Raw genomic sequence first — 20,599 nt, 5'->3', positions numbered from 1 at the left:
TTAACTTCATATGCTTTTGTTTTTTTTTAACCCTCCAATACCCAAATTTTTGATTTTGATCTAAATATCATTTTTCGCCATCTAAAATCGATTTAAACATGTTTTGTAAGATGATTCTTTTTAATTCTCGATTTCGTGAATTTCAGTTTTGGATTTTTCTAATTTTTATTTTTGAACATCCCCACACTTTTATATTTTTCCTGGAAGCCTATTTGGGGTACGGATTTTTTGAGATGAAAACATTTTGAGATTTTATGATTATTGTTGAAATATTTTTATTTTTTTTTCCATAGGAAATTTTATTTTCCGTGTAATTTTAAGGAAAATAATTTTAGAGTGTATTCAATTCCCTTAAACTATTAAACTAGGATATAATGATTTGGGAAAAAATCAAAATATGTTAATTGTAGCGATTCAGTACAAAATGAACAATGACTTCTAAACAGTGACTAAACCATCAATTTTTCAATGATTTTAAAAAAATGTAAATACGCTGTAAACTACATCAAAAACCATTTTGAGATATACAAAACAGTCCTAAATATCAGCCAAAAATATAAAAAAAATGATTCTCTACGAAACAAAAATTACAAAAATGCTCAAACTATACCCCGTCTAAAGGCGGGGTTGGGTATTAGAGGGTTAAATCCGGATGTCACATTTTTCGGGTTTGAACCTTTGGTATTTTCAGGTCTAGATTCATGTGGTAGGGTAGCGAGCCACTTGGGCAGTGACCGGTATTTTGGGCACTTTTCGCTGTAACTCAGTCAATTCCAAACCAACTGACTTGAAACGGTTAGATACTATACGTATTTCATCGCGTTCTAAAAATTGTGTCAATTGGTTCAAAATAGAATGAGTAATAGCATAAAAGTGCCCAAAATAGGAGCCCTGCCGAGATAGTTTCACTTCCCTATCAGAAAAAAGGCAATTAATTGACACTTTCAAACATTAGCGAATTCACGTGCATTGAATATACTGATAATGTCTCTAGAGAAACTTTATTGTTGGCTCTTTTCGTTCTCATGATGGGAAAACCTATTTGCGTCACGAATCTCAAATGATAATTATCGTTTCGGAGTTTTTGTATATATTAATTTACCAGCATTTAATTTATGTTATTAGGATTTTCAAACATATCTGGGGATACAAATTTTCTAATAATTATTTCAATAAGCTCAATCTAACATCACCCAACTCCACCTTCTTCCATCCGCAGATCATGAGAACAATGATCACGAGGAGCTCGACTCGGACGAGGAGTACATGTACACAATGTCGCAACCAAATCCCAACATCGATACCAACCGTATCGACGAGATCCCTGCGAAGGAGCCCAAATTCAACGCAGTGCCATTGAAATCAGCTTTAAAGAAGAAGGGTTCCAACCCGGGAACGCCCACCCAGGACAACCGGGCGCTAACGGTGCGCTACGACAACAACCCTACCGCGACGATCAAGTAAGTGCCGGCGACCGACGAAAAATTCATTTCGTTTACGATGATGGATATTGGACTGTTTCGAATCAGACGACTGTTATTGTTCCCAAACTCATTCCCCGCCTCGAGCGCAGCCATCCGCCATATTTCAGAACTCGAACACACCGTTTTTATGTTCGTTCTTTGGTTCGGATTCGAGTTTTTTTTTCTTTTCTCTACCCACCACACTCGTTCGATAGAGTTTATCGCCAGGAACGAATTATAGTTGTCCTTTTACTAGAAATTGTTCGCACCCTGTGCCTCCTCCTATTTGGCTATGCTTTGAAATCCTCTAAGTAATACTGATTCTTGCAATTCGCCTATCCTTTCCCTATATTTGAAAACTAGCTTTAATAACAATTGGGTTTTTAATTGGTTTAGTTTCGGCGCGATGCTTTGATAAAGGTTAGAACACAGGGGAAGTGACGATAAGATAAGCGTGAAAATGTCTGAAGTCGCTGGCACTGTTTTCGATCTTTTTCGTAAATTGAAAATTTTCAAAATTTTACCTGCTCACTAAATTTTCTCAAGCTAGCTTGTGTGATTTCCGAAGACGTCCTATAGTCTGTTCCCTTTTTATTCGTACTCCTTATTTGACACTTTTCCTCTCTCTACTGAACAAAGAATAACCGCTCCTGCTGTTTTTGAAACCGAATACCAACACTTAACCAATGATTTTTCTATCCACTTTACTGTACATTTTAGGCCAGTTTTACGACCACGGATTAGAATATGGTAAATCATCTTATAGTGCTCTGTTTATGTGACACATGTTTATTATGTTTGTTTTCCATGTTATGTTTTCTCCTCTGTTTGGTTTGTTTTCTCTGTTCTGACACTACTGTCCTTCATATTATCCTACAGGGAAAAACTGTTGTTAACCCAGCATATGTCTATCTGTTTCGGTTTCTCACTGTCGTTTGTGTTTTTGGGCTGTGATTCAACCCTTCTAACTTGCACTTGTGGATGCTGAATGTGTGCGTACACTGCACAGGAATGTTGTTTTTGTTTTGAGTGCAACACAATGTTTTTAACACTAATTCATCGGATAAGGCATCATCATCCATGTAAAGCACTTCATCCATCAATTTGTGTCATTCCAAGATATTTTAGAAAGAAAAGTTTTTCAAACGATTTATTGTTTTTTTTTAATGCATTTCATTAACAAACAAACCTCAGTTTTTATTCAACTCTACAGTTAAAAACCCTTCGGAAATTAAGTTTGCATTTGGGTATTTTGAGGTATTTTTTATTAAAACTTCTTCAAATGTACAGATATCTTTGTAGCTAAAATATGATTACGAACATAAAGAAATATTACACCATATTGCAGATTTGTTTGTACATTTCTAATTCTCTGACTTCCTGTGATGAGGAAGTTCTGGAATGCTTATTCAGCACACACTTCCCTGGATGTGTGGATATTACATCTTCGTATGAACCTGATGTCTTTTCTTGTAGTTACGATTCCCTGGCTTCGGCTCAGAGCATTGTATCTATAGAATCGATTGAGTGGGCACTTAATAGCTATGCTCCTTTCAAATCTCCTGGGGCAGATGGGTTTTTTTTTCTATTTTGCTTCAGAAGGGATTTGATCATTTTAAACATGTTTTGAAAAAAAAATACTTGTTTGCAGTTTTGCTACACGGTATATTCCCAAATCCTGGCGGGATATTACTGTGAAGTTTATTCCGAAAGTGGGTCGTGCGTCGTATGAAGAAGCAAAGAGCTTCAGACCTATCAGTTTGACCTATTTTCTTCTGAAATGCTTAGAACGCATTGTGGATCATCACATCCGTGATGTTCATCTGGCCAACGTGCCTCTTCATGTGAACCAACATGCCTACCAATCTGGTAAGTCCACTGTGACTCTTTTACACAAGGTTGTTTACGATATCGAGAAAGCATTCGCTCAAAAGCAATCTTGTTTGGGTGTTTTCTTAGATACCGAGGGTGCCTTTGACAATGTGCCTTTTGATGCCATATTGGAAGCCGCACGGGGTCATGGTATATCTCCAATGATTTCCAATTGGATTCATCAAATGCTCAAAAACCGATATCTCTTTTCGACATTGCGTCTAGCAGGGATTAGGAAATTGAGTGTTTGTGGATGCCCCCATGGGGGAGTCTTATCATCGCTTTTGTGGAATCTCGTAGCAGATACGCTATTGAGGCAACTCAATAATAGCGGGTTTCCTACTTATGGTTTTGCCGACGACTGCCTAGCATTGTTAGTTGGTATGTGTATCACCACCCTTTTCGACCCCAAAGCACCCTTCAGGTAGTTGAGGGTTTGTGTCACCAATATGGCCTTTCGGTTAATCCGAGTAAAACATCTATTGTTCTTTTTACAGAAAGGCAAAACCGAAATGGTATTCGACCTTTGCGTCTCTTTGATTCTGAAATCAATGTGACTGAACAGGTAAAGTACGTTGGAGTCATTCTTGATTTCAAGCTTTCCTGAACACCTCACATTGAGTTCAGAATCAAGAAAGCTTGTATGACCTTCGGGCAATGCCGGCGAACCTTTGGTACAACTTGGGGTCTTAAACCCAAGTATATCAAATGGATCTACACAACTGTAGTTCGGCCAATATTGGCCTATGGATGTCTTGTGTGGTGGCAAAAGGGCGAAATGAGAACGATCCAATCAAAGTTAGGCCATCTGCAAAGGATGTGCTTAATAGCGATGTCTGGAGCGTTCTCTGCAACTCCCACGGCAGCGCTTGAAGTTCTCTTTGACGTTGCTCCACTACACATTCAAACAAGAAGCACTTTCTTGCACTTATCGTCTACGGGTACTCGGTCTACTAGAGGAAACTCCTGTGAACCGCACATCAACACACACCTCCTTGTTGCCACTTTTGGCGAATTGGGACAAAATTGTCCTTGCTCTAAGTGATCTTACAATTGCTTGTAATTTCCCATATAGAACATTTTTCACGAAATTCCCTTCCCGGGAAGAGTGGACATCTGGATATTTGGAAAGAAGTATTTCAGACGGCATCGTATGTTACACTGATGGCTCCCTTCTCGTAGGTCGAGCAGGTGCTGGTGTTAATTCTTGTGAGCTAAGGCTATATCTGTCTTACTCACTTGGTAGACACTGCACCGTTTTTCAGGCCGAAATCTTTGCTCTTATGTGCGGAGTGCAATCAGCACTTCAGCAGCACGTAATGGGCAGAGTAATATCAGCCATTCCATAGAATAACGATATAGTGCATCTCCGATTGTCGTGAAACTTGGTGGGCTTGTAGTTCTTCGGAAATAATTAGACCCGTATTTTTTATTTCGTCATTAGGGTGACCAATTTTCATATAGGGTGGTCCAAAAAATTAAGGTTTTTCAAAACTAAAAATTTTCAAAAAATCGTAACTTTTGAACCAGTTGACCGATTTTAAACTTCTTTTTTTGTTTGTTTGAAAGCTATTGAATTGTAGTTTTCAGGAAAAATACGTTAAATGTAAAGAGTACTGTAAAATATGCATATATAGTTTTTTCACGTTTTCATGGTCTCGGGAACAAAGAGGTACACTGGTTTAATATTTTTATCAGAAAATTCAGGAAATTTGGCGTAACATATAAAAAAAATCAGAAATGTATGTTGTTTTGTTTTTGAGATATGATTTTTTGAATATAGAGAGTCATATATTTTAGTACTAGCTACAGTCGAGACTCTTATAAGATCACTGGTCGGGGGGCGCAATAGGAATTTGCTTAATAGGAGACTAAGAGCTTATGGGATTCGGCTTTTTGGAGGTGTGGCCTATTATCTCGGGTGTGTTAAGAGTTAGCGCAATACTTTCTGCTGCAATTTTGCAGAAGTTTTATTGATTGATAAGATCTACCATTTAGAACTTTGGTTCGTATGATTAGTTGGCAACTTGGCCGCTAGAGGGACCATCAACAGTTTGATGCTAAATTGCACTACAGGAACCATATCAGGTTGTCAAGCAAATGTTACGATATGCGACAGTTCAAGACCCTGATAATTTGGAAGGATAGTTTCTTCGGAAAAGTTGTTGGGCACGCCAATAACTTACTGACGAAGAGTTGCGAAGTTCGAAATTTCTCCACTGGGCGGCGCTAGTGAGCAAGTTAATTTTTCGAAACCTCATATCTCAGAATCCCGATAACTTAGAAAGTTGGTATAGTTTGCAAAGTTGATCAGTATGATATAAACTTACAAAAAAATAAACACTTGTTTTGCAATTCTGCCACTAGGCGGCGCTAGTGAACATGCAAATTTTAGAAATCTTATATCTCAGAATCCCGATAACTTAGAAAGTTGGTGTCTTTGGCAAAGTTGATCAGTATGCCATAAACTTATATAAAAATAAACACTTGTTTCGCAATTCTGCCACTAGGCGGCAGTTTAGCAGTTCTTTCTTGGGATTCAGTTTTAGACAACATCCACATTCATCACCAATAGTATTCAACGGACTTGGCCCAGGATTTTTTTGCTCCTGGTCCACTTGAGGGCTCGGCAGCGTGGTCCCTGGGTCTCTATAAACTGTGTAATACTGGCGACTTCCGTTTCCATTGCCATATCCTGAACCTCTCTACCGTCAGTGTTACTGTCCTACTTGTCCATCCTGCTTTTCTTTACCCGACATAGTTTTGCAGTGTAATACAAGTAGTTCCCGAGCAGAAGGGAATAACAACAGCATAAGGAGTTGTGTTGTTTGGGTAAAATAACTGAATAATAGAATCTATTATTTTTAAGTTATTAACATAACTCATTATGTTACAAACTTGTCTGTCATAAGCGGCAAAATAACAAATATCATAACAAAAAAATGTTCTTGGAAAACCATTTTAATAACTTGTTTTGTTAGTTTCAATAACTACTTGATAACAGTGAATTTGAAAAATATTTCAATAACATATTTTGATATTAATTTGTTATTGATAATAGTCGGATAGCAAAATTTGTTATATCGAAGTAAATTATGATACTTATTATATAAAATTATTCAGTTTGTCTCACAATACCACCAATAACACGAATGATCGAAAAATACTTTATTCAGTTTTTAATGCGTTCTAAGAGAATTTAAAAAAAATCTTTCAGAAATTTCTCCGAGAGTTTTTCCACGAAATCATTCAAAGATTTTCAAAGACTCCTCTAGAAATTCCTCCAGAATTATGAACAGAATCCCTTCACGGATTTCTTCAGAATTTCGCGTGATTATTTGTCCCAAATTTCATCCTAAGATTTCTTTGAGAATTTCACCAGGAGTTTTTTTTTCGAAGAATTCTTTTGGAGATTTTCAAAACATTTTGCCAAGAATTCTAGTAATCAGAAGAATTACTTTTGGAATTTCTAAAAAGATTGCGCTAGGAGTTCTTTTGAAGACTTCTCCAGGGTATCAAAGGGTTCTTCCAGAACTTCCAAGTGTTTTTCCGAATATTATTCAAGGAATTTTCAGAGAATTCGTTCAGAAATTTCCCTCCTAACTAAATACAAAAATGGAACAAAACAAAAAGGACAGATATTATTATTGAATTGTTGCTTTGATTTCAAAACTTGTTACTTTTGTGCAATTGTTGATAAGTTGATCAATAGTACAACAATAACAAAACTTATTATTATTAGCTTTATTTACGAGGCTTTCAGCCCTAGGCTGGTTCGCCTCGGAAATATAACAAAACGTGTACTTCAACAAAACATGTTATTGAAATGTAATTGAGTGAATGTGTATCAATACCTTGATTATAACAAAATGAGATTGTCCAACTAAATTTGTTATGGAAATGCTATGCCTTGGTAATTAAATAATATCAAAACAAGATATAAAAACAGATTATGTGATTTCGCAGTTATTAATTTGATATTCTCCTCTGCTCGGGTTGATCTGAAATCCCCATCTTGTTGATTTCTGCATCAAGTCCTCGTTCACTGTGAGACCCAGCTCAACATCATTTTCTTCAGGAGAAGGTCTTTGCAGGTCTTTGCAGAACTCTGCAGGAGTCCGTTTCCAAGTCATTCTGTGACTCGATGAACGCCATTATTTGATCGATGCAAAGAATCCTGTTTTTATAGTACAGCCTATGAAAATCGGTTTCACATCTGTTCCCCAATTCTTTGGGGAATTAACTACTTTGTTAATAATGGTGTCTTGTACCATTATTAGCAGTTGTATTGTTAGAGCTGTAGTGGGATAGTCCTTTGGTGTTATTCTTATGCGTACTGGACTCACAACCTCCGTATGTAGTGGACTTTGAGTAGTAGTGGGTGTAGTTTTCCTATCTGGAACTTTCAGAGCTCCTGATTGAAGACTCTCAGCTACTGCTACTGCCACCTTACTAGTGACCTTTATATTCCCGGGTAGAGTATGAGCAGTTTTTGCTTTTTTACTTCATGCCTGGGACTTTCGGTTTCCCGGGTTGACTGCGCCTTTTTGCTGCCTCTGTTTTCATTTCTGGGACCTTCGCATTCCCGAGTTGACTGCAGACTCCTGCTTTAGCCTGTTTACCTGGGACTTTAAGTTTCCCGGGTTTGGAGCATTCGGCGTCTTCGTTTGTCTTCTTGTTCGCAACTTTCGAGGCACCGGGTTGCATGTGGACAGCATCTGCCTCTGCCCTTCCATATTGGAAATTTGGATCTTTGTGCCGTTGCAACCGGATGTTCACCGATGATGTGGCTTGGGATTTACGGGAATGGTCCTTGTGCGGCCTTCCCGTGGGTTCAATCCTTTTTGTCTTTTTGAGTTGTGGCTTCTCACCACTCGATAGGCCTTCTCTGCCTTTTCGATGGTTCTGACTACACGCTTGGTCTGTAGGCAATTCGAGTAGAAGCCAAGTACTGTACGATCAAAATTGGTTTGAGTGAGACAAGAGGTAAAAGTACTGAAAATAATATCAAACATTTGTTCTTAACCTTCTGACCAATAGCAAACAGTGCTGCAATTTTTCGACAGGCCTTTATGATAGCGATATTTTGCTTTTTTTCATTTTCTCCGTTTTGGTTTTCCTGTCAAAGTTGCTTTCCGATCAGCAACACGGGAGCGAAATGAAATGGGTACTCACACTCGCACGCAGCATGCTGAAAGCGAGAGCTGACAGGGCTAAATTTCCATTCAATTTTCTGTAGTTGAGTGTTTTCACCCGTGCTAACGTATAGGGCACTCACTCTCACAAGCCACCGCTTGAGACGAATGGCTTTTCGGCATGAGTAGTGTGTGGATGACTGGGAATTGATCTTGTTGGGTCGCTCACGAATGGAGCTCTCGGACTCTGTCAGTTCTCACATCGAGGAACTGAAAACGACCGCCGCAGTCATTCATTTTCGGCTGAAAAACAAGCACTGAGACTGATATTTTGCAGGACTGATAGCAAATTTTGATATTTGAAGAGCAATCAAATAGCTCACTGCTATTGTTTAGATCTTACCAAGAGCTAAATGTGCTATGAGGACGATGTTCCAGGAGTAAATTTGAGATACTATTTTTTGTACTTTTACCTCTTATCTCAAACAAACAAATATCACTTTTTGATCTCCATATCAAAATATGCAATTATTGAGCTTTATTCCTCTGCTCGGGAAGGCGATAGGCCTCGTCTTTTTAGTCGTTTTTTTAGTCGTTTTTTATCGACACCACTCAGCTCGATTCGGTCTATTTGCTGAAATTGTTTCGGATATGCAACAGTTGAATCTGTATAGTGACGCTTACTCGATCGTCCTCGTCGCTGTCTTCCATCTCGGACTTCTTTGGAGTGTGTGGAGTGTTGATCGATGGACAACAGGACAGATTTTCCAGTGATTTTTTATCTAGCTGTGCTTCGAACTGCTCCAGCAAATCTCCCTGGTCTGTGTACATTTCTTTCAGCTGAGAGAGGCAGTTTCCAAGTAACATTGTGATGACCAATTAGTCTTATGGAGGTTTTGAGAACCGCCATAAAACCTGATAACTATTATTTTGGTTTTATGATGGTTCTAAGAACCTCTTTTAGTCTTTTTGACTAAAAAATGGTACTTGGGTCGGCGCCTATTGTTTTATTTTGTAGTTGTTGTTGCTCAATATTGTTCCCACGAGTTGCACGAGAAGTAAAGGTCGACTGCATCAGAGCATTAACGCAGCAAAGGATGAATACTGTGCATCCATAGGCATGGGTCGCATTACACTGTAGATTTCGGGGTAGACCGTATTAGGCATTCGTGTGGCTACTGTAATCACCACATGTACCCTCCTCCTCTACCCGGGGAACCGGCCTTAATGATTCTTATTACTTCTGAACATACAAAAGTGTATCTCCAGAATCACAGAATCATCCTTGGCGGGACCACTTAGCTTTGAGGACTTCAAATTTTAACAGAATATTTAACTAAAGTGACAAGCATTTTGAAATAATAAATGTCCAATTAACACGAGGAAAAAATAGTTATAAAGATACAAAGTAGGAGGAACGGAATAAGCCAGGGTCTGAGCTCAGGACTTTTTGCATACAAATCATACCCCATCCCTTTATCTTCAAGTCTCATCTACAGTTATCTCATTAACAATTCCATCGCTTCAATACACAAACTGATTGATTCAAACCAATTACATTGTAGAAGACTGTACGATCAGCCAATTAAGCAAGGCTAAGCTAATTTGTGAAACTTTCTCATTTCATTGAATTTTTATCTTCTCCATCAATTATGCCAATCAATGTAAATAGTGTATTGATCTTATAGCTTACTTGTTCTTCCCATGGATATGTGTGCTCATCGGATATGTACGCTTTCATTCTTAGTGTGATTTTCTCATCTTTGGTGTACCTATTGAGATCCGTCGTGCATGAGCTGACGTTAGTATTTAAGAAAATCACTCATCATCTGGAGGGGAGGGTGGCTGTGTGGAATCAACGATTTTTTTCTGTGCCAGAGTGCTCTCCCCCATTTCTTGAGTCTGTTGAATAAGAAAATGTTTATCCACACACAAGCCGATTCGCTTTCGGAAGGGTTCTTGGTAACACAGTTAATTTCACCTTTTCAGTTGGTCGAAGAAAAAAACGTAATACAATCTTTTATTATTCAACATAATGAGAATACATCTATGATAAACAGTATCTTACATCGTTCAAATTAATCGTTCAATTTGGCTCGAAGATAACATATTGCTTTTGTATTCCTACTGATCACACTGCACCACGCAACAGTTCAGAATAATTCATCCATGTCCTTTGGAAGAAAGTACCCAGAGGCACCTTGAACTCATTTATCATTTCCTATTGTCATAAGGAAGGAAGCATAATGTTCTTCCACTCGCTATAAAACATGTACCAAGACCAAGAGACAGTCTTTCGCTCGGGACACACAAAGTCAACGGGACCGGTCCTACAACAGTGTCCCTCTTGTGTATTCTCATACAATATTGTTCGAAATATTGGAACATCCACATGTTTGCACACCACCCTCAGGATGCGGTGATCCTCTATCTATGGGGTATTGTACTGTTGCTGCGCTGACACAGCCTTTAGATATATAGATATCTAAAGATATATACTGCAAAACCCACATTCCGACTGGCTTAACTCTCCTGATCCAGATCCCACGTTCATTGCGAAAGAAGAAGTATTACCATCATAATGGAATAATTTATCATTCTTCGCAGAATATGAACGAACCCTCAAAACTGCTTCGCTTTTCCTGTCCCCCAGTCGCCACCCGTGGGACCCATGTCCTTCCGATCGTCCGTCCTATGCAGTCGTTATGTTACTCCAGCAAACCAGAGAAGTGTCACTGCGAATGAAACACCCTCGTGTATCTGCTTCGGAGCCCACCACATGTTGGCTTCCTTCCTTCCCCATCATACATATCCAGTATACACACTCTGGCACCTTCCATGTTGACATTCACTGCAGCAGAAAATCTTTGCTCCCTTGCATAATTTGTTTGGGGTTGCTGCCGGTGGCAAACCCACTCACTACTCCCTGTGTCGGAGCGTGTCGACGTGTGTATGATAATGAGTTTGCAAAGTATCCTCTACTCTCTCAGAATGTTGTGAAAACAACCGTTCGACGCTTCGTTATGATAAACGCACCTACCTACATATTCCATGGAACCTTCTCAATAACCCGCAAGCAGCTGTTTGATGAAAGTTTCTTCCTCACGAGACGAGTCAAGCTTTCGACTCAATTGCCCACTTCCTGGGCGGGAAGTGGAGGCGGCGTTCGTGCTTCAGAGCGCAACTTCCCCCTTGCGCTTAGTCTTAATTCAGTTCTCAATTAAAAACCGGCAATATATGTTGGGAATAAAATAAAACTCCAAGAACCGCCTCGTCCACCACTCAACCCGGCTTCTCTAGCGAACTAGCTGATTGAGTTTAGCGCCAATACTCCACCCCATAGAAGAAGCTAATTAAATTTTCATCCTTCACTTGCCAATTTCCGGTTTCGGAAAACCTCAGGCCAAAGTAGTCTGAGTGTGTTCCGGGAAAAGTTTTTCTCGTGTTTCGCTCGGGCGAGACACGTTTTGTGTCGTGTATGTGTGGGCGGGTTGGGTATGTGATGAAAGAGAAAACACTGCGATCTTGGGTGGGAAACTTTGGACTTCGGGCATCAATTTCCAGCAGCCGCCACAAAAAGCACACCGATAAGGAAAGTGGTAAAGGTTTTATCCCCCGCATTAAACAGGTCATAAAAAATGGAACTCTTATCACGAATCGGTGTAAAGCCGACGAAAAATCCGCACTCGGAGCGGTGAGAGTTGTAGTTTTTAAATAAAGTGATGGCCCCATTTTTTTAAAGCACTTTCGAGGACAAAACAAGGAAAAGCTTTCGCACTCACATGCCGAAAACATTTTCTGATGATTGTATGTTTTTCTATGTTTTTTGTTCAGGTATTGTGGTTGGGAGTGATACCAAAGTTCTCAAGAATATGTGCATCATTGGTACAAATTTTAGCTTGATTGGTTAATCTTTCGCGAAGCTACAACCGTTCTTGTAAAACACTATTTTTTAGACAGACAATTTTTGAACCGTCATATGCCGGAAACCAGTGAACCGAAACGAATGATATTTGGAACGTTTATCATCAATATATAAATGCTGTGATATCCAAAGATTTTCTTCTTCTGTTCTCTAGATATCTTTAATAAGATATATTAGAACCCATTTGGATTAAAAGGAAAACACTTTTAGTATTTTTGTGTGGTGTTGTAAATTTGGCTCATTTTTCTCTATATGGGTAAAAACGTCAAACTGGTATAATTTTACTCGTCGTGAGAAAATATTATAGTTTATTATGTCATATCAAGTATCAATATATTGTTAATAAATGTTCAAAATTTCATTAAATTCAATTCACTGGTTTCGGAGATATGACAGTTTAAAAATTAGTTGTCCAAAATATAGCGTTTCACGAGAACGGTTCGCGAAGCTAAAGATTAACCAATCGAGCTCAAATTTGTACCATTGATGCACATATAATAGGTTGACAAACAGTTAAAATTTGAGAAGTTTTGATGCACTTTATGAAAAGTTAATGCTTGATGTACTTTTTTGTGAGAGGAAAAAAGTTGCCTGTGCCAAACATTTTGGCGACCCTGTAGGTAGAACATAACTGGAATAAAGATATATCCCTATATGCTTATAAGTGATAAACTGGCAACACTGTAACATTTTTTTTTTTTCATAATCATCAATTTTCCTTGATCTGAATCAGCCCAAATCATCTCATAATTGCATAGAATGTTTTCTACGCGAAATTGATAAATAACACCCAATTGTATATGAAAAAACATTTTACTAGGCTTAAAAACGCTGTATTTCGGGAACGATCCAGAAAAGCTTTGAGAATTCAGCCTTTCCGAAAGGAAAGCCTTAAAAACACAATGGAGTTCAAATTTCAAAAAATAGAGTAAAAAAACAGTGTATTGAAAAGGATTTTTCTGGTTTCAGAACCCTGTTTGATCTCATGATCTTGACACCCTGAAAAGTTCGGATCTGCAGCGAAACTGTTCGAAAAGGCTCTTAAATGGTGGAAAATTGGATGGGAAATGGTACCGCATCGTTGCGCCACTGTGCATTATGTATTATACAATTTTAAGGGGCTGTCTATTTATTATTTAAGTCCGTAGAGTTCTTTGGGGGATTGCTTCTAGAGTTTTTTTTTATATTTCTCTTGTGATTTTCTTGATTTTTTTTTTATTTCTTGATTTCTCTCTGAGAGTTTTCTCTACAATTCATACTGGAAAACTTACTGATGATCCTCCAGGCAAACATTTAGGTATTTCTCCACGAGTTCTAAAAAATTCACCTGGAGCTCCAGGAGTTAGCGATGAAGTTGATCCAGAGATTCATTTAGCAATTCCACAATGGATTTCCCAGAAATTCAAGCACTTCTTCAAGGACTGCTTCAAAAGGTTCTCTGTAGGTTCCTTAGGAGGAAGTCCTGTAGGAAGGCCTATAGGAGGAAGTCCTCAAAGAATTTCTTCAGGTAAGCCTCCAAGAATTCCTACATGAAATGCTCTAAGGATTTCTTTAACAATATCTTCAAAGACATTTTAAATCTTTTTATTTTGGTGAATGTTAACCTTATGCTAGTTCTTCAATGCTCTTCAAGGATTCATTCAGAAAGGTTTGTAGGGATTGAGGAATTCCAACAAGGATTGCGTCAGGAACTTCTACAAAAATCCTACCGATATTTCGCCTTGTATTTTAACAGATAATCTTCAACAGCATCTCCCACCGGTTTCTTCAATGTCTATTAAATTCAGGCTTAACCAATGTCTATTAAATTCCTTCAGAAATTCTTTCGCAATTTTTTCCAGGAATTGCTGCAGAAATTTTTCGATGAATTTCTTCAGTATTTCCTTCAAGAACACAAGAATTTGTTAGAAAATTATTCCAAAGATTCCTTGCAACAAAATCATTCTAAGATTCGTTTAGGAATTCTTCAAAGAATCCTGCAGAAATTCCTTGAAGGCAGGGATGGCATTCCACACTAAAAATGTGCACAGTGCAGCTCATTTTCATATTAAAACCGCGCACACTTGTACACACACTGAAGAGCATGCCATCCCTGCTTGAAGTTTTTTTTTTATGAATTTATACAAGATTTCTTCAAGAACTTTTCAATGATTTGTACAAGAACTCCTTCAGGAATTCCCTCTAAAAATTCCTCAAAGATTTCCCGATCTATTCATTTAGAAATTACTCCAAGTAATTCAATAGAACAGATTCCTTCAGCATTCCTCCATTGATTTTTTCAAATTTCTCATCCGGAATTTCTCTAAGGAATTCTTAAAAAGTTCACCCAACGAATCCATCAGGAACTTCTTCAAAGATTCCATGTCAAGGATTTCTGAAAGTGAATTTGCAACTTCAAGAACATCGTAGAAACTGCCTACAATGATTCCTTCAGCGATTTATTTGAGAATAATTTAAGAATATCTTTATGTACCCCTTGAGATATTTCTTCAATAAAGAACTTGTTCAATCAAACATTTTTGAATGATTTTCCCAGGAAGTTCACCAAATGTTCGAAGTGTAGTATTAGCTTGAGGTTAAAAAACGCATAAATAAAACAAACAACAAAATTCCGACATTTCCCAAAGGATTTCTGCAGAAACTCCTCTGAGGATTCGTTCATGATTTATTACAAAGGTTTTCAGGAAATTACTCCAAAAAGTCTAATTTAAATATGCAGAACTTTGAGTCAAATACATATGTTGAAAACCCTCTAAACGTTATTTTCAGAATCCCTTCAAGGATTCTAAAATAAATTTCATCAATAGCTCATCCTAAGATTTCTTAGTCACCAAGTAATCTTACAGGGATTCCTCCAATTATTCGTTTAGGAATTCCTACTAAATTTTTTTCAGGAGTTTCTCTTAGAAAATTATTCTCAAAGTTTTTTTACAGAAATATCTCTTGGGATTTCTTGTAATACTATCTCCAAAGATTTCTTTTTTCCTATCTACAAATAGTTATTTTTCAAGGATTGCTTCACCAATTTTCCCAATGATTCCTCGGTGTACTCACCTTAGAGAAGCTTCAGAAACTCCAGCAAGGATTTCTTCTGGAATTTTCGTATTTATTGTTCCAGGAGTTAGTTCAAAGTTTAATTTTTAGAAATTCCTCCAATTATTGTTCTAAGAGCTTTTTCAAACCTCCTTAAAGGATTTTCTCAGGAATTTCTCCACAGAAAACCTCAAGAATTACTTCGAGAATGCCTTTAGAAACTCCATCCAGATTTTCTTCAGGAATTCTTTAAAAAAAGTTTTCATGCATTACTTCGTGTAATTTCCATTCAGGAAGATATATTTTATCACTAAAGATTTCTTAAGAATTTAATCCCAGGATTCTTTTTACAATATATCTTGAGAATTACACAATTGATGAATTGATATGATAATATTTCAGCCCAACAAAGAGATTCAAAGTTGGTGTTTTCTGCAGTTTAGTAAACTCAACATGAATAAATAAATAATGAAATGTGCTAATGGGACGGATTTTTCTACCTCACACTCATAAAACGACGTGGAAAGCACATTTGAGCTAGCGGAGTTAGTCTCCACTGGTTTCAGAGATATTTGAAAAAAAAATGTCATACATATTTTGGTATCCAATCCAAAAAAATACCGAAATACAACTTTTTTTTTAACCAGTAGAGATATCGCAATTTTGAGCACAATTTTGGTCCAATTGGGTTCTAGAATCACCGATTTAGTCTAGAAATGTTATGTTTAAAAATAAAATTTGAAATGTTTTTTGAGGGTTTGCTCTAGCAAAAATTTCACTTAACCCTCTAATACCCAACCCCGCCTTTAGACGGGGTATAGTTTGAGCATTTTTGTAATTTTTGTTTCGTGGAAAATCATATTTAGCACTGTTTTGTAAATCTCAAAATGGTTGTTGGTGTATTTTAAAGCGTATTTACAATTTAAAAAAAATCATTGAAAAATTGATGTTTTAGTCACCTTCTGGAAGTCATTGTTTATTTTGTAATAAATCGCTACAATTAACATATTTTATTTTTTCCCGTATCATTCTATCCTAGTTTTATAGTTTAAGGGAATCGAATACACTCTAAAATTATCTTCCTTAAAATTACACGGAAAATAAAATTTTACATTAAAAAAATTTTAAATAAAAATATTTCAACGATGATAATAAAATCTCAAAATGTTTTCATCTCAAAAAATCCGTACCCCAAATAGGCTTCCAGAAAAAATATAAAACTGTGGGAATGTTCAAAAATAAAAATTAGAAAAATCAAAATCTGAAAATTACGAAATCGAGAATTAAAAAAAAATATCTTCCAAAACATGTTTAAATCGATTTTAGATGACGAAAAATGATATTTAGATCAAAATCAAAAATTTGGGTATTAGAGGGTTAAACCCTTTGCACCACCCCTAAATAACAATGAGAGGTCCCTTAGAGGATCACTGAAGGATTCTCTGGAATTATCTCTGGAGAATTCCTGAGTGAAATCTTCAAAGGATGCCCAATCAATGAAGGAATCGCGGTAGAAACCTCTGAAGAAATTAATTGATAGAATTCAGAAAAAATATCTCGAAGAAATTTCAAAACGAGCCTCGAGAGAAATATTTGGAAGAATGTCGAAAGGCACTCCAGAAAAAATCCTAAGGACTGTATCGGAAATTAACTATAAACATTCAAAATGCTCTATCTCAAAGCACGGTTGGTCTTTTTTTTTCGGTTCTTTTATGAAATCTTCAGAATATAGTTAAGTTTAGAACAGCTTGAAGAAATTTGGAAAATGTTTAGTATTATTGAAAATATGGTTCTATCAGTATACCACACAAAATAACAATCTGTGCAAACTGCATTTATTTTGAAATTTTTGTAACGTTTCAATCATTTGTAGCGACAAAAAATTGTACGGGGAAAAATCTGAAAAATAATGATTATTACTAGCAGTTATGTACACATAACATTTCACTTAAAACCGACTTTTAAAATTCTTATTTAGGATAGAAAAACCTCCAACATTAAGAATACGGTCTTACCGATAAAGTCCTTTCTTTTTGGTTCCGTTACAGATATGGACAATTTGTCCCATCAAAGTTTTAGTATAAGTTAGCAAATAATTTAGTTTTAAACCCATAAATCCGTCCTTCCCATTTTTTTTTCTTTCTTCAATCCTTAACCTCGAAACAGCCGCGAGTACTTCGGCTTCCCAAACTAACATAGTTTTAAGGCAGTAATAAATTGTAAAATATATAACCATTGTAAAAAAAAACAAAAGATTTCGGCTCAGTTATGCCCATGTGGCGCCCGAGCCTTCCAAATAAACGAATAAGTAAAAAAAAAAAAAAGAATACGGTCTATCCCAAAAAACACCTACTTTTTGGTCGAACTTTGACGCCCTGTTTTAAATATCTTTAGAGGTAATAAAATTCAGTTCTCTGGTAAAACTACCTCTTCAATGGATTTAAATACATACCCAATGGAAAAAATGCAAATTTTCAACTTTATGTATTTTATTATTTGCGTAATCGTTCTTTGAAGACGCATCAAAAAAGAGTTCCTCGAAAAATGGCCTTTTTTTTTCATTTTTAAGAATTGCCCTAAACTGCGGAGGGATTTTTTCTTGATAAAAATAAGTTTCCTATATCATGAGCATTCTGGAAAAGAATATATTTGCGCAAAAATGAGAGAAAAAATTGAATATTTTCCCACAGTTTTCGCAATTTTAAATTTTTAGGAGGTGTCCAAAATTTTAAAAACATATGTGCAATCTTTGAGATAAAAGTCCAAATTAAATGATTTTTTTTTGAAAATCAGAACTGTCATTCTTTATTTAAGAGATTTATATAGTATCTCCAAAAATAAAGTTATGTTTATTTCAAACAGATTATTTTTCAGGCAATTGTGAACGTTTATAGTTAATTTCCGATACAGTCCTTAGGTGAATTCGTGATATAATCTGAAGTATAATCCGTGAAAAAACTCAGAAGCAATCCCTAAAAGTATTATGGGAGGAATCAATGTAAGAATTTCTGCTGCAATTTCGGAAAATATCCCTCCGACTTCTAACTTCGTGAAACGTCGATAGGTAATGAGTATACTTTTCAATCAAAAGACCAGTGTACCCGAATCCTGCCCAATTGTTTGCATATATATGATTCATCTGTCCATCCAGTTCTAGCGATTGACAGACCCACTTTCAGATAACGGCAGCTGATTTGCTACATGGAGAAAATGTGATTTGTACACCACTTTTACAACACAACTGATGTGCAGTAAAAATAATGTAATATCACAAATATTTTTTATGCGAACTATTTTTAGGCATTTTTCTCAATATACATATATTGACAATTGATTTCATTTTGAAAATTCTTCAAAGGCTTCAACAGATTTTCTTCCAAGAACTCATTCAAAAATGCCTTCAAAGATTCATTTCGGATTTTCTTTGAACATTTTCTTTTCAGAACTAAAAGGTTTCATAAAAAATTCCCAATTTCTTCAGGAATGTATCTAAGAATTTTATAAAGAATTTCTCCAAAAATTCAATAATTTTCTGAAATCTTCTTCGGAAATTTCTTAAAAGTATTTCTTCGAGAATTCCTCAAAAGGTTCAATGGTTGCTACAGAAATTCCACCGAAAATTTCTTCTGCAGTGCGTCCAATGGTTTCTTCAAAAATTTCCTACAAGGATTCCTTCAGAACTTTTTGCAGAGAATCTTTCAGGACTTCATAATTTTATTCAGGAATGTTCCAAGGATTCCTACAGATATTCAAGAATTCCCCCGCTTTTTTTTAGAATTCCTCTTAGGTTTCTACTTTGTCTACAGTCTACAGCCTTAACTAAGTTTTCTAGTGCAAAGCAAAGCAAAGCAAAGCAAAGATAACCGTACACATCGTAGTTGCTACTCCGTGATTGACCAGAACAATCGAAGTTGCACAGAGAGCCAATGAATGTGAAAGCTTGGGACTAGCTAACCATTCTCAATGTGCACAATTCGAGAGTTCAGCTATTTAAAGTCAATAACGGCGCTGGCCACGTACTTACGGTCATCAGGAAAGGGAAGGAATGTTAGTTCGACAACCGTTGCTACTAGAAACCGTGGAATCCACAGCATCCCCACAGTTGTCACGGGAAGGAATGGTGGTTAGTAGGGTAGGGTAAGGTGTGGATCTAGGAGTCACCTCTGTTAGGTGGTGTGATCCACTAGTTATATGGAAATACACGTCGCGGTCTTCATCACGATTATGATTTATTTGATCACGATGACCACTGATCCCGGATTTCGTGCTCGCGTTTCCATCGCCCTACCATGGAAACCGACTGATCTACGATTATTGTAGCGCGATTCTGAACCCGGATTTTTCACTCGCACCCCCATCACTCTTACCTGAAAATTGTCAGCCATTCGAAAATTCTCAAGCTAATCTGATTCCGCATTCCACACTATCGCTTGCATGGCTCTACCGAGAAAACCGACTGACCAACGAATCCCTTAACTAAGTTTTCTAGTGCAAAATAGCTAAACATAGTGTGTTTTAATTTGTTAATGTCAATTATCTTTGAAACATGCGTAATAAACTAAAATTCTTTCTTGGGCAAAGTTGTGGCCCCTGTTCCACTCTACAATTCGTGTTTTGACGCCAAACTTTTAGCTCTTATCGTTTTCTTGCAATTTCGATTTAAATGTGCGGCCCAGTGCGCAAAAAAGTGCTTACCATGACAGTTGCAAATTTATAATCGGAAATGCGATGTTTAAATCAAAATTGCAAGAAAACGATAAGAGATAGAAGTTTGATGTCAAACTGATGTCAAAGTGGAACAGGGGCCACAACTTTGCCTAAGAATAAATTTTAAATTATTACACATTTTGCAAACACACTACTATTGAGCTATTTGCTCTAGAAAACTTAGTTATTTAACTAAACCAATCGGTTCAAAGATGCCATTTGATAGAAAATTCAATAATCTTTCGAATAAGGGTAAAAAAACTGCGATAAGTTTGACCATTTTCAAGTTAAATCAAGTTAAGGCAATAAGAGTAAAAAACATGGGAAGTTCAATAACTACGTAACGGTTGAGATTGGACCATATGCGTAGAACATTTTTTTACCAGTTATGGTCCTCTATCACCCTTTAAAAAGTTTGCACTCAGGAACCTAACACCATGTATAACAATAGTCAAATGTCTTAA

At 36.8% G+C, this 20,599-nt stretch overlaps 1 protein-coding gene across 5 annotated transcripts in view; it reads left to right on the top strand.

Moving 5' to 3' along the window:
• The window catches only part of LOC109412528 (AF4/FMR2 family member lilli), a 635,361-nt gene that overhangs the window by 595,800 nt on the left and 18,962 nt on the right, over positions 1–20,599 (top strand). For all 5 annotated transcript variants that reach the window (XM_062852329.1, XM_062852328.1, XM_062852324.1 and 2 more), the window contains 2 exons: positions 1,220–1,460; positions 2,184–2,213. In XM_062852329.1, coding sequence (XP_062708313.1) covers positions 1,220–1,460; positions 2,184–2,213 — 271 coding nt within the window. The remainder of the gene's footprint in view (positions 1–1,219; positions 1,461–2,183; positions 2,214–20,599) is intronic.

The sequence above is a fragment of the Aedes albopictus genome, chromosome 2 (genome assembly GCF_035046485.1).
Source record: "Aedes albopictus strain Foshan chromosome 2, AalbF5, whole genome shotgun sequence".
Lineage (NCBI taxonomy): Eukaryota > Metazoa > Arthropoda > Insecta > Diptera > Culicidae > Aedes > Aedes albopictus.
The sequence above is the reverse complement of the archived record's forward strand: the minus strand, read 5'-3'. Positions and strand labels throughout refer to the sequence as shown.